This window comes from Cardiocondyla obscurior, linkage group LG06 (genome assembly GCF_019399895.1).
Source record: "Cardiocondyla obscurior isolate alpha-2009 linkage group LG06, Cobs3.1, whole genome shotgun sequence".
NCBI lineage: Eukaryota > Metazoa > Arthropoda > Insecta > Hymenoptera > Formicidae > Cardiocondyla > Cardiocondyla obscurior.
The window spans coordinates 6,908,323-6,919,624 of record NC_091869.1 but is presented as its reverse complement, the minus strand read 5'-3'; the positions used below and the strand labels follow the sequence as shown (position 1 = coordinate 6,919,624).

Below are 11,302 nucleotides of genomic sequence, written 5' to 3'. Positions count from 1 at the left end.
TCGCAAAGTATTGCAATATGTTACGCTACACTGCGCGCGTGCGAGACGTTCCGGAATGTCTTAACCTAAAAGAATTTATCAGGACATGCATAAGCCACGTATTTTACTGGTTGTCGGTTTTCGCAATTCTTAAATCGATCGTTATAAGAATTTGAAGACTGCAAAGTACATACGTACGTACGAAATTCCTCCGGGCAAACCTCTTTTCACCTCTTCTCACCTATGTTCCAGTTGGTTCCAATTAGAAGAGACTACAGCATCCTCTGATGGAAGCTTTCAATCAACACAATTACATATTCAAGTACCGACGTATTGTTCTAACTCAATCGACAAGATTTAAAAAAAATTATCTAAAATATAAGAAACCAAAAAGATATTTGACAATAAAAAAAGAAAGATTTGCAGACTAAAAATCTTGTTTGTAAAAATTTGATAAATTCAATTCTTGATCCAAAGATAAATTCTGCAAAACCTAAAATTTATTTAAAAAAACATGAATTTATGGTAAAAGATATTTTTATTGCAATAAGAACAATTATATAAATAATATATAATTTAAAAACTTATTAACAACCCTTAGTTCTTCCGCTACATATTTTTATATTTAAAAAAAATTATGGGCAGAAGAATAATTATTATTACGAATTATAATTAAAAATATAATAAAGGCTAAAGTAAAAACGTTATGATGTACATAATAATTATATTTATGTAAAAATTTATAAATTGCTTTAATTTATTTTCTAGTGTTATATTAGCTTTATTAAGTTATATATACTTATTAAGCTATATATAGATTTTTGGCATTTAATTGATGTCAATGCCAACTTATATTGATCATTTTTTTTTCATATCAAAATTTATTAAAACGTTTTATATATTATTCAACTAAATAACCTGTTAAAATATAACCACCAGTATCATTTGTTAAAATGTCAGGATGTGTCCTGTCTGGTAATACCTGATACGATCGTAAAAAGTTTGTGAACAGTTTCACATTTATTACATTGCCCTTTTTTTTAAGTTCTACATAAGTCTCTTGCAAGGGCTCTCGATGAGCATGGAAAATAACAAACGGCCGCGAGATTCCTAAAAAGGGTAGCAATGCATTTGCAATTTGTAAAGGGTGTTCTTTTGCTACAATAGTTAAACCGCGAGCCTTTGAGTTGGTTAATAAATCCACAGCATGTTTTGTCTCTAATAGCCATTTTGGTTTCTTTGCAGGTGCTACTTCTTTATCAGGCTTTTCAGATTCGAATTTTCGTTTTAAAATATTGGTATCTTCTTCAGTATCACTTATAAGTAAAATATCATTTTCTTTTGTCTCAGTTTTCAATTCTAAAAGTTCCATATCCATTCTTGTTGCTTCATTATTTTTATTTTCTCCATTAAATTCCTCTGTAAGTTTCTGAACACTATGAGTTTCTTTAATGTTACCAATAAATTTTTTAGATATGGAAATACTGTCTATAATGCTAGATTCACCTTGATAGTGCAATCTCAAAAAACTATAAATATTTACTGCAACATGTCTGTCTTTCATTTCCTGTGGAAAATTCATGGCTTCAATAAATGTAGTTTGAGGCATGTTACCTGGATGTAGGTTAATTAAGTAGCCAGTAGTATTCATGCCTATTCTGTTGAGCATGGCTGCTGCAGGCAATCCCTGATATCCACTACTGTACAACAAATGTAAACCATCAGATTGTACATCACTGTAGGATAGTATTTGTGCCAAAGTATCCATCCTCAGCCCTCCAATTTTTTCATGTTTTCTTTTTGATGTAAAATATATTTCATGTAAAGACAATATTGATGTCTTATGTATTGTCAAAAACTTGAAATATTTGCGTTCCTTTTTCTTGATATATTTCTCTTGTGAGTATTCTGTTTTGGCAGCAAAAGATGTGCTATTTTCAATAAGGCTACCAATTATCTCTTTACCAGTCTTACCAGCCTCTTGCAGCTGAAGAATCTCCTCTTTTGACAGCCTCTGAGATGTACCATCGTCTGTAATAGAACGATTGTCACAACCACTTAACTCACCTTTAAGATCATCCCATGATTCTATCTGGTCTCTTAATTTTAGAGTAAAAATGCCCTTGCTGTCTGTTACAGGCACCATCTCGAAGGTACTCCAATATGGTTTACCAATAATTTCGTGCATTTTCACCTTTTGGTCTTTCCCCAACATCAAAATACCATCTTCAGATACCTTGTATACTTTGCTGAAGTCTTGTTTTTTGACAATCACATGAGTGCCTATCGTAATTACGTCCTTTATGGACTCGCACGTGTCTGGCGCGACAACACTCATTGTACTTCGAATTATTTTACAGAGTAAACTTTTTTTTAATTTTTCTCTTGAATTTTATGCATGTCTGAACCTGTAATTTATATATATTTTACGTATTTTTAATATTCTTTATAAATTATGTCTTTACAAGCGAGTAAACTATATATTACCTTTAATGTTCTTCACTTCTCTTTTCTTAACTGTTCCTCAACCATAACCACATGCACGATATTGCATTTTGCATCTTCGTTTTTTTTTAGGGTTAGGCCAGTGATAAAGAAGAAAACGTGAGTTGAAGATTGTGCCGTTTTCGATTGGGATTGGCTAATTCGTTTGCTACTCAAATTTTATCGTTGCCATTAATTTCAGGTTAGATTACATCAGTCCCACTTCGTTCTGGTTACAGAGCACGATCCACCTGATTCAAACGATAAAATGAATGACACACGTTCTGACGAGATATTCCCGCACGCATTAAAAAGTACATTAACATTTGAACAAATAATATTTAATCCTCAATTACAATTAAACAAAAACGGTAATTTAATCATGGACCCACATAAGTGGCCGAGACATTCCAATAAACAAAATTATAAATCTATTAATCCCGAGGTTTCTCGGTGCCGGAGCTTTGAAAACGCTCGAAAAGTATTGAGGGTTGGGAAAAATAAGAACACTGGAGCGCCGTTCCCGCCAACGTTTGTGGAGGCGTGGCCACACAGCCTGAAAAATGATGGCTGTCTCTCGGGAGCGTGAGAGAGGACGAGAGCAGCAGCCATCATTGTTCAGGCGGCGTGGCCATGCCTCCACAAGTGTAGGAGGGAACGGTGCTCCATTCAAATGCTCCATCAACTTACTCTTTCTAACTTTCCTAATATTTCTCGAATGTTTTCCGAGTTTTGGCACCGAGAAACCTTTGAGATTAACAGATTTATAATTTTGTTTATTTGAATTTCCCGCCTATATGAGTGCATGACTAAATTATTGTCCTTGTTAAATTAAATAATAAATAATACGCGCGCTTTGTAATTTCTAGTGTTAATAAAATTTTTACTGCTTAATATTAATTGACAACTATGCTACGTGTGTGTATTATGTAATTGTGTTATGCAATATAACTATACAATTTTTTTTTATTAACAACTGCATTTCCAAGATTTTGTATATGTATAAAAAAAATATTGACAGATTATTCTTACGTAATCATATTTTTGACAATTATAGAAATTATATCTTTCAAAACTCGCACAAAATTCATTACTTTTAGTTGTAACCTTATAGAAAACCTTTATGTTTATTATATTTTTATCAAAATTTATAAAAAAATGTTTTTATCATATTTTAAAAATAAATAACACATGTATTATAAATTTAATCATAATTATATTATAAATTTGTTTATTATTACCAAAACTTTTCTCACATATTGAATTATTTTCCCTTTTTGTGTTCTAATCTTGGTCTTCCTTTTTTTGTAGTTGGCTTATCCTTTCCTTTATTTAGTAAAGGATGAGTTTCTGTAAGTTTTATTGTTAACTTATTAAAATTATGTTAAATTATATAAAAATATATCAGAATTATGCACAGTAACTGTTTGTAAATAGGTATAGTCGTTTAGTAGACGAGATCTTACCATCGATTGGTGCTCCCTGTAAATCTATATCGTATGAACGATGTTTCTTCATTGGCGGTTCGTGTGGCGTTACTTGATTATCTTCGGAATCTTCCACATCTGGAGATATAGGTAGGAATTGGAGAGATCCTATATCTTCAGTTTCCTCATCAGAACTGCAGAATGCAGCAACTCTGTCAATTGACGCAACGTCAACTTCTATTTCCTCATCTTGAGCTTCTTCTCCTTGCACGACAGACTTATCTTCGTCACTCAAGTCAAATTCACTTTCTCTTTCCTCATACTCAACATTTTCATCCAACTCTTTGAAGTCCGGCGCGAATGCAGACCAATTTTCCACTTGATTTTGTGCCCAAATAGAAACTACGCCTGATGATATAGACGCAATTATCGGCCTCACCGGATGCCACTATAATAGAAAAGTTGAATCAAAAAGTTATATGTAGTTTTATTTAATTACATTTTATAGATAGAAACTTTTTTTACCACAACGTCAAGTAAAAGTTCGCCTTTGGTCCCATGTAAAATTTTCACTAAGTTTCCAATGCTCTTTTCCCATGTGTATAACGAATGTTGCCTCGCTGATCCAGCACATACGTATTCTCCATCTCCCGAAAAGCAACATTTTTTCCACGTTGTTTTATTTACAAGATCTTGCAACTTTTGTATCGGTTCCGGTTCGCCATCCTTGCCACATGCTAATATTTCAGTACTGTCATACACACGAATTACTCTGTCAGAGGTATTAACCAAGAAACAAGAACCTCGTCGTGCAAATTCTATGCTTTTTACTGCCGTATTACTTGCAGTGCCCTGTGTTATTTTGTAAGATGCTTTCACGTTTAATGTCTCTGCATCAAGAACCAAAACTCTACCGTGAGCATTTCCTGTATACACGTAATTTCCACGCCGATCAAATGACGCCACTATATTTAAGTCACTCTGTAATTAGAACAACGTTATTTTTATTAGTATTATTTTTATGTAAAAATTTTTATTATTATTAACATTGTAATTTACTTTTTATCGTTTTTCCTGCAAAAATATGTACACTTTGTACAGCACATTAGCAAGATTTATGTAGCATTTTGTAAATAATTTTAATTATTAATATTTATATTAAATAATACATTACATACATCTTCATCAAGTGGTATAACTCTATGTGTGCCTTCAATGTCAACCATAACAGCAGCATGGCGCATTGGGCATACCAAAAATTTACTGGAATTTCTTGGGTGGAACTGCACTTTTAATATTGGAGAAGGAAATCTGTACTTCTGGTCACATTCTCCAGATAAAACATCCCATATACATACATTGTTATCTGTAGATGCACTTAATAATTTATAACCATTTCTTGACCAACTGAAAGATAAAATTGGGCCTTTGTACACTTTTAAATATAGCATTTTATTTTCTCTAAACTATTTTTTTTTTCTTTTATTCTGTTACCTTCTAAACTAATTACTTGATATTTTCCAAACTGTCTGTGACTTACCTCAGTGAACATACAGGATGAACGTGAGCACTAATAATTTTAGCAATACCACGAGTTAGAAAATCCCATATTACTATTCTCCCATCATTGCAGCCTACAGCAAGTAATGTTCCTCTTTTATTAAATGTACATGTCACAGCGAGTGATATGCAATCTAAGGTACCATCAAATTCCTAGGAAAAATGACTTTAATTTTAGGGTATGTACTTAATTATTCTATTAATAAAATCATAATTAATATTGTAAACATACCTCTGGATAATTTTGACCAAATGATTCTGTAAAAATATATTTATATATAAATATATCATTGTTGATGGAAGTATAAAACGTAATATCTTGCAGTGTTTTAGAGCTATTTACCTAATAGTTCCAAATTCATTTTTTCGTGTAATCCAATTTGTTTTATTTGTAATTATCCACACTGTGTCGTTTAAGTTGTTGATAACCTCAAAAAAGTACGCAACAACCAATCTACGATGTCAACTTTAGACGTAGTGGCGATTCGTAAGAAATACTAACAGATTTTATTAAAACTAGAATATGTTTAAATATATAGTAATGTGCGATAATTTGTTTGTTTAAACTTTAGTTGTAATATACTACTAAAAAATAAAACGTCTGATCCTGCTTATCACTACCTCGGTTTGTTGTAGCGATAGTGGCGGCTCATATCGGATTTCTCGAAACTAAGAAAATTCTTTTCGGTAATAATTTCAAGACACATTAAATTAAATTTTAATCTTCACTAGAACAAACGATGAGCACGCTTTGCGTGCGCTATTTTTCTAGAGGTCCCAATTTGTGTGCGTTATTATACTTTTGGACATTAATTAAATATAATAATTTTTATATAATGATTACATTGTAATTGGGTAATCTATAATCGACGACGTGTTATCGGTTCAAGAGATTCAATTGCAAACTACAAAAAAGAATCATGCGACTCACCAATCTGCATGAGCTTCAGCGGAGTTGTAGATTTCTGCCGGTGACTGTAACATAAAAAGAAACATATTAATGTAGACAGTTTGCTATTTAAATTAATATAAAAGTAAAGCTTTAATTTTTGTTTTCAAGATTTTCTAAACAAGTAAAAATTTATATTTACCTATAAGTTGCTCCGCCGATGCACGATATCCGTCCCGGGCCTGCTCCTCGTCTCAGATGGGACGTGACGAGCCATTCTTCCGCGCACTGGACACTCGCGAGATAGTCCACGACACAATCCCGACCGTCTCAAATCCTCGAATTTGACACGAGAAATGGGCTACGACACACGGATGCCTCGACATTTTCGTTTTTAAATCGAACCGCGTGGCCGCATGTCGTCTCGTACGCAGTAAGAACACGAGTCACGTAGTCCGTTGCGAGCTCTGATTGGCGCGATACATCCGGAGTTGCACTTCTTGCCTCTCTCTCTCTTAGTCGCTTACTCGTAGTCGTACGTTCGGAAAGAGTTCGTGCAACGGTCGCGGGTCTGAACTCGTTCTCGTTTCTTCCGCGATTATTACAGTTCTAAGTAAAGTTTCACGCAAATAAAACTATCGCGAGTGAGTTTGAATCGTTAGACGATCGTCGTAACAGTCGTATGTGATAATTACTTGAGTTCATCGCGATCTTGGCAAATCCGTGCATTAACCTAATGGAACACGACGCCGGACGAGATCCGCGTCCGTTTCACGCCGCGGATCTTCTCATCGAAGCGCCACGACGATATCATCGACGTTTGATCATCGCCGGTATGTTTTGCTACCATTATTATACTGCGATTGCGTTGCATTATGCGGATTTTTTTTATCGCTTTATTCCTTTTCGAAGATACATAAAATGGCCATGAGTCGCCACGATTAACTTCTAATTTTTTTTTTTTTTCAGCATTGTAATGCTTCACAAACTGCGCTTTGACGATTGCCGTCAGCTTCGTGCCAGTGCCTCTCGCGGGTTGCGCAATAGACACGACGAAGTCCGAGTTCGCTCAGTACATTCTTCGATCGTCCGACTTGACGAAAGTCGAACGGAGTTATCGCGAGTGCTTTTGTGTCGTACCGCAGCATCGTGGATGATGATCGTCATTCTGCCAATGGACTGTGATATCGCGATTTCGATGCCTGCTGACGTGAGTGCGACATCGATCGAACGGCCTGGTCAACGTTCCACTACTTTCCTGTCGGAATGCTGCGAGAGGCGCAATTCGGCTTACCGTAAGGTAAGTCGTTTTTTTTTCGCAGCATAATTAATTTCATTTCTTTTCAACCTGCGTCGTTCATATCTGTTGCAATAATTTACTATTTCGATGATATTACAAACGAGTCGCTCATCGTGCCGTTGGCGTATAAAAGTAAGTCGGCTATCTCTCGGCGTAGACTATAGATGGCACAGCTTGAATTTCAGCGCGCTAAAACTTCGCGGCAAGAAGCCGCGCGTTTGCGCGGCAGTTAATGTGAAACGAGCCCCATTCTTATCGACATTACCCCTCGCTATTTCTCCCCTTTCCCTTTCCGCCCTAGAGGCCGAATTTCCCGAGTCGAGGTAATCCCGGGTGACGCAATGAGAGAGAATCAAATTCGTACGAGGCGTGAAAGAGCGGCGGGAGGGGCGAAAAAGGGTTGCAAGGATAAAGCTTAACGAGATAACTTGTACGCCGATTGCTTCTAATGTTTATGCTTCACTACTTCGCAAACGATTGCTTCATCGTTTCAATTAAAAAAAAAACAAATAGTCGTACAGTTGTCTTTTTAACTCGTTGAAATTCTGTTAATTCTTTTGTTACAAAATTTTCCCTGCAGTTAGATTCGAATATTTAGATGACATTTGGAAATAATAATTTTATAAGTTTACCAACGTTTTTGAAAATTATATTTTAATCGGTGCAAATTTAGATAAAATATTATTAAAATTATTAATAATGAACGAGGTTTTGTATGTGCCGAAAAAAGATTAAGTTCATATAATATATAAAAATTTTAATTTTTTTTTTTTGCGAAAGACGAATGAATAATTAATCGATTAATTATTTTATACAGTTTTATTAACAATCAATTATTTCATTTATATGTATTATTTTTAATCCTTTTCAATATTATTTTAATAATAAAATGACATTACAACCGATATTGTCGAAAGGTAAAATTAGTTGGAAGTTTTTTTTACGTCGCGTAAAAAAATTTAATTAAAATTAATTGCACAATATTTCGAGTAATTTTTACTTAAGCTGCGATAAAATTTCACGTCCCCGCGAATCGTGGCAGGGCCATTTATTTCTTTTTATAAATTCGTACGTGCAATAAGTGGTACATAAATACAGGGTGTCCCACCCCATATTGACAAACTCTCAGAGTTAGATAGGTCTCGTGGATACAAGTCAATAAGTTCTTTGCCGTTTTGCAAAATTCACGATAGTTATTGAGAAAAAAATTAATTTGTCTAGCGCAAAAGCGACAAGGAAGCTACGCGTGAGTGAGCGCGACAGCCTCGTCTGTCGCGCTCACACGCCCGCAGCTTCCTTGTCGCTCTTAAGTTACACATTTTAATTATTTTTTCAATAATGGTTGAGAATTGTACAAAATGGCATAGAACTTATTGATTTGTATCTACGAGACCTATCTAACTCTGTGAGTTTATCAATATGGGGTGAGACACCCTGTATAAGAAGCCCTATAGCTATCCGTTCGGTTCAAATACTCGAGTAATTACCGGTGGGAAGTTTGATTTGCATGCGAAACTCTCCACGATGGAAGAGGCACAAAGCTTCACCAGCCGGAAATGAATAAGCAGCTGCCATGAACTTGGTATACGAAAGTGTATTTGTTTCTCCGCGTACCAGGTGTTTCGGTACATTTATTAGCATCAATTGCGACTTTTAAATAATTCGCGAATCAAAGCTTAGAATGCGATGCTGTCGGGCGTTATCATCGAATGAGAGTAAGAAGTTTAGAAAGAACAGGATAAAAGGGATCTTTGTAGCGAGAAGGGCAAATGATGGGGGAGGAGAAGGGGGGGCGCCTACAGTCCACTGGAAGGTCCTATTTGTGCAGGAGGAAATGTGAAAGGACGAGGGGGTTGACTTTTGGTAGTTGTGCGAGCAAGATAGTTTCATCGATCGGATTCTGTGCAACGTGGGAGCGCAATGAAAAGCATTTTTAAGAGCGATATAGTGGGGTCTATAATAGAGGGGTGAATGTGAACGTCGGCGAAAGATGAGAGTCGCGCGCGCGAGTGCGAGATAAAATCCGCCCGCGTGACTATTTATGTAGCTCGCCTTTCAGAAACTTTGCAAGAACAATTTATTACGGATATACGTGCCATTTGAGGGGGGTGAAGAGGAGAGGGGGGGGGGTCAAAACTTTATTATGACTAAGAACTTTATCTACGACTAGGGGAAACCAGTTTTCTTCATCAATAACGGGAGGGTTAGACGGGATGTGGTGCGGGGAAAATAGAACCTGAGGTATCCTTAATAGTTTTTGCAGAAGAAGCGATCGTAAAGAAAATGATAAAACTCACTTGTTACGTTGGTGATTTCCTTGAAGGATATGCTATTTCTGTAAGCATATTAGAGGGAAAAGAGCAGGTAAGGTAGAAAGGAAAGCGGAAAGAGAAAAGAGATATTAGGGAGAGAAGGAAAGGGAGATTTCCGAGTGGCGAAAGAAATAAACGAAACCGTGATTGAGAAGGAAAGAGTGTGGGCGAAATGTACAAGGTGTATACACGCGAAGCATTTTTAATTACGTCAAACAATCGCGATTGTTTTTCTTTTATGAAAGTAAGCTTCTCGATTTTTTTTTTTTTTTTTTAATAAAAATTAAATTAACTGTTCCCACTTATGATTTTCAGTTTCAACGTTAAGTACTTAAATGATGAATCAATTTGATTAAAAGATCACTTCTTTAAATATAAGTAAAATTAAATTTTTATTAGGTTATTGTTATTTTGAAATTATCATTAGTTCTTTTGTTGGAATTCAGTTTAAATTGCGCGTTAGGATTAGAACACCCTATAGGGAGAATAGCGGTAAGCGTCGGCCGTTGCCAAGGCAATGAATCGCAGATTGACGCAGGCGTCGCGACGTCCGGTTGTGCGCCCATCCCCGTATTCCACCCATCCTTACTCCCGTCGAAGCGTGCCACTGCTTAAAGCGTGCACCTCGCCCGGTTCACCTCCCCCCCTGCTCCTTCCCTACTTATGGCACAGACGGTTAAATTCGCAAAGTTTGCCGTATTACGATTTATACGGGAAAAGTACGTCGCTGTCTCGACTTTGAGGGACCAAAGCTCGGCATCTTTTTCGATTAATTTTAAAATTGCGATTCAATTATATTGTTTGGATTTCGCTACGAATGAATATGCATGCCACGCATTACGGCGCCAAGATATTCCGCCTCGCGTAATCGACAATATTTTCTGAAGAGCGCTCGGGATTTGCGCAATTGCTTCAGAATGGTGCCGCATCTCGCTGGACCTGTCTGCAATTAACGTTAATTAACTGTGACTCTCGCGCTTTAGACATCTGTATAATTATATAGATTATGCTCGCGGAGATGTTGCCCGTTGATATTATTTGAGTCGCGTGTTCGTTAGTCAAGTCAGATCACGTCGCGAGAGCGTGTCGCGGTACTTCAAAGTTGGTTCCGCGGTGAACAGTCCGCGAGCCGCGTGCGGTAGTACGTAATGCGTGTCTCCAGAGCGAGGAGTGAGGAAAAAAAAGAGGAGACTATGAAAAAAAGGATAGTTGCGCGAGCGAGATACGGCGTATGTCGCGGTAGCGTCGTCGTCGGTTCGAGCGCGGTGGGGTTGGGTGGAAAAAGTTGGGCGAAACTTGAAGGAGAAGCGGAGAAGGAAGCGCGTAGGATATACGCGGAGGAAAGGGTGGC

At 36.5% G+C, this 11,302-nt stretch overlaps 3 protein-coding genes across 7 annotated transcripts in view; 1 reads left to right on the top strand and 2 right to left on the bottom strand.

The window, feature by feature from the left end:
- Positions 1-498: 498 nt before the first annotated feature.
- Positions 499-2,605, bottom strand: Trmt6 (tRNA methyltransferase 6 non-catalytic subunit). Its single transcript, XM_070658094.1, has 2 exons — positions 2,467-2,605; positions 499-2,387 (listed from the first exon to the last, which is right to left on the bottom strand). Exon 2 carries the CDS (start codon positions 2,315-2,317, stop codon positions 881-883), a length of 1,437 nt encoding a protein of 478 aa, XP_070514195.1. The 5' UTR covers positions 2,318-2,387; positions 2,467-2,605; the 3' UTR covers positions 499-880.
- Positions 2,593-6,095, bottom strand: Rbbp5 (retinoblastoma binding protein 5). Of its 2 annotated transcripts, XM_070658107.1 has the most exons (8): positions 5,794-6,095; positions 5,683-5,708; positions 5,431-5,603; positions 5,069-5,297; positions 4,416-4,871; positions 3,930-4,338; positions 3,705-3,813; positions 2,593-2,714 (listed from the first exon to the last, which is right to left on the bottom strand). In XM_070658107.1, exons 1-7 carry the CDS (start codon positions 5,810-5,812, stop codon positions 3,728-3,730), a joined length of 1,398 nt encoding a protein of 465 aa, XP_070514208.1. In that variant the 5' UTR covers positions 5,813-6,095; the 3' UTR covers positions 2,593-2,714; positions 3,705-3,727. The 2 variants fall into 2 exon arrangements, with proteins under 2 accessions (XP_070514208.1, XP_070514207.1); XM_070658106.1 differs by lacking the exon at positions 2,593-2,714 and having other exon boundaries at positions 3,412-3,813.
- Positions 6,096-6,765: 670 nt separating this feature from the next.
- LOC139103435 (myelin transcription factor 1) overlaps positions 6,766-11,302 on the top strand; it is a 246,360-nt gene continuing 241,823 nt past the window's right edge. For 2 of the 4 annotated variants that reach the window (XM_070658086.1, XM_070658085.1), the window contains exons 1-2: positions 6,767-7,172; positions 7,309-7,639. The gene's annotated coding sequence lies outside the window, so the exon portion shown is untranslated. Of the gene's footprint in view, positions 7,173-7,308; positions 7,640-11,302 lie in introns of all 4 variants that reach the window. The other 2 variants (XM_070658084.1, XM_070658092.1) reach the window with 2 other exon arrangements.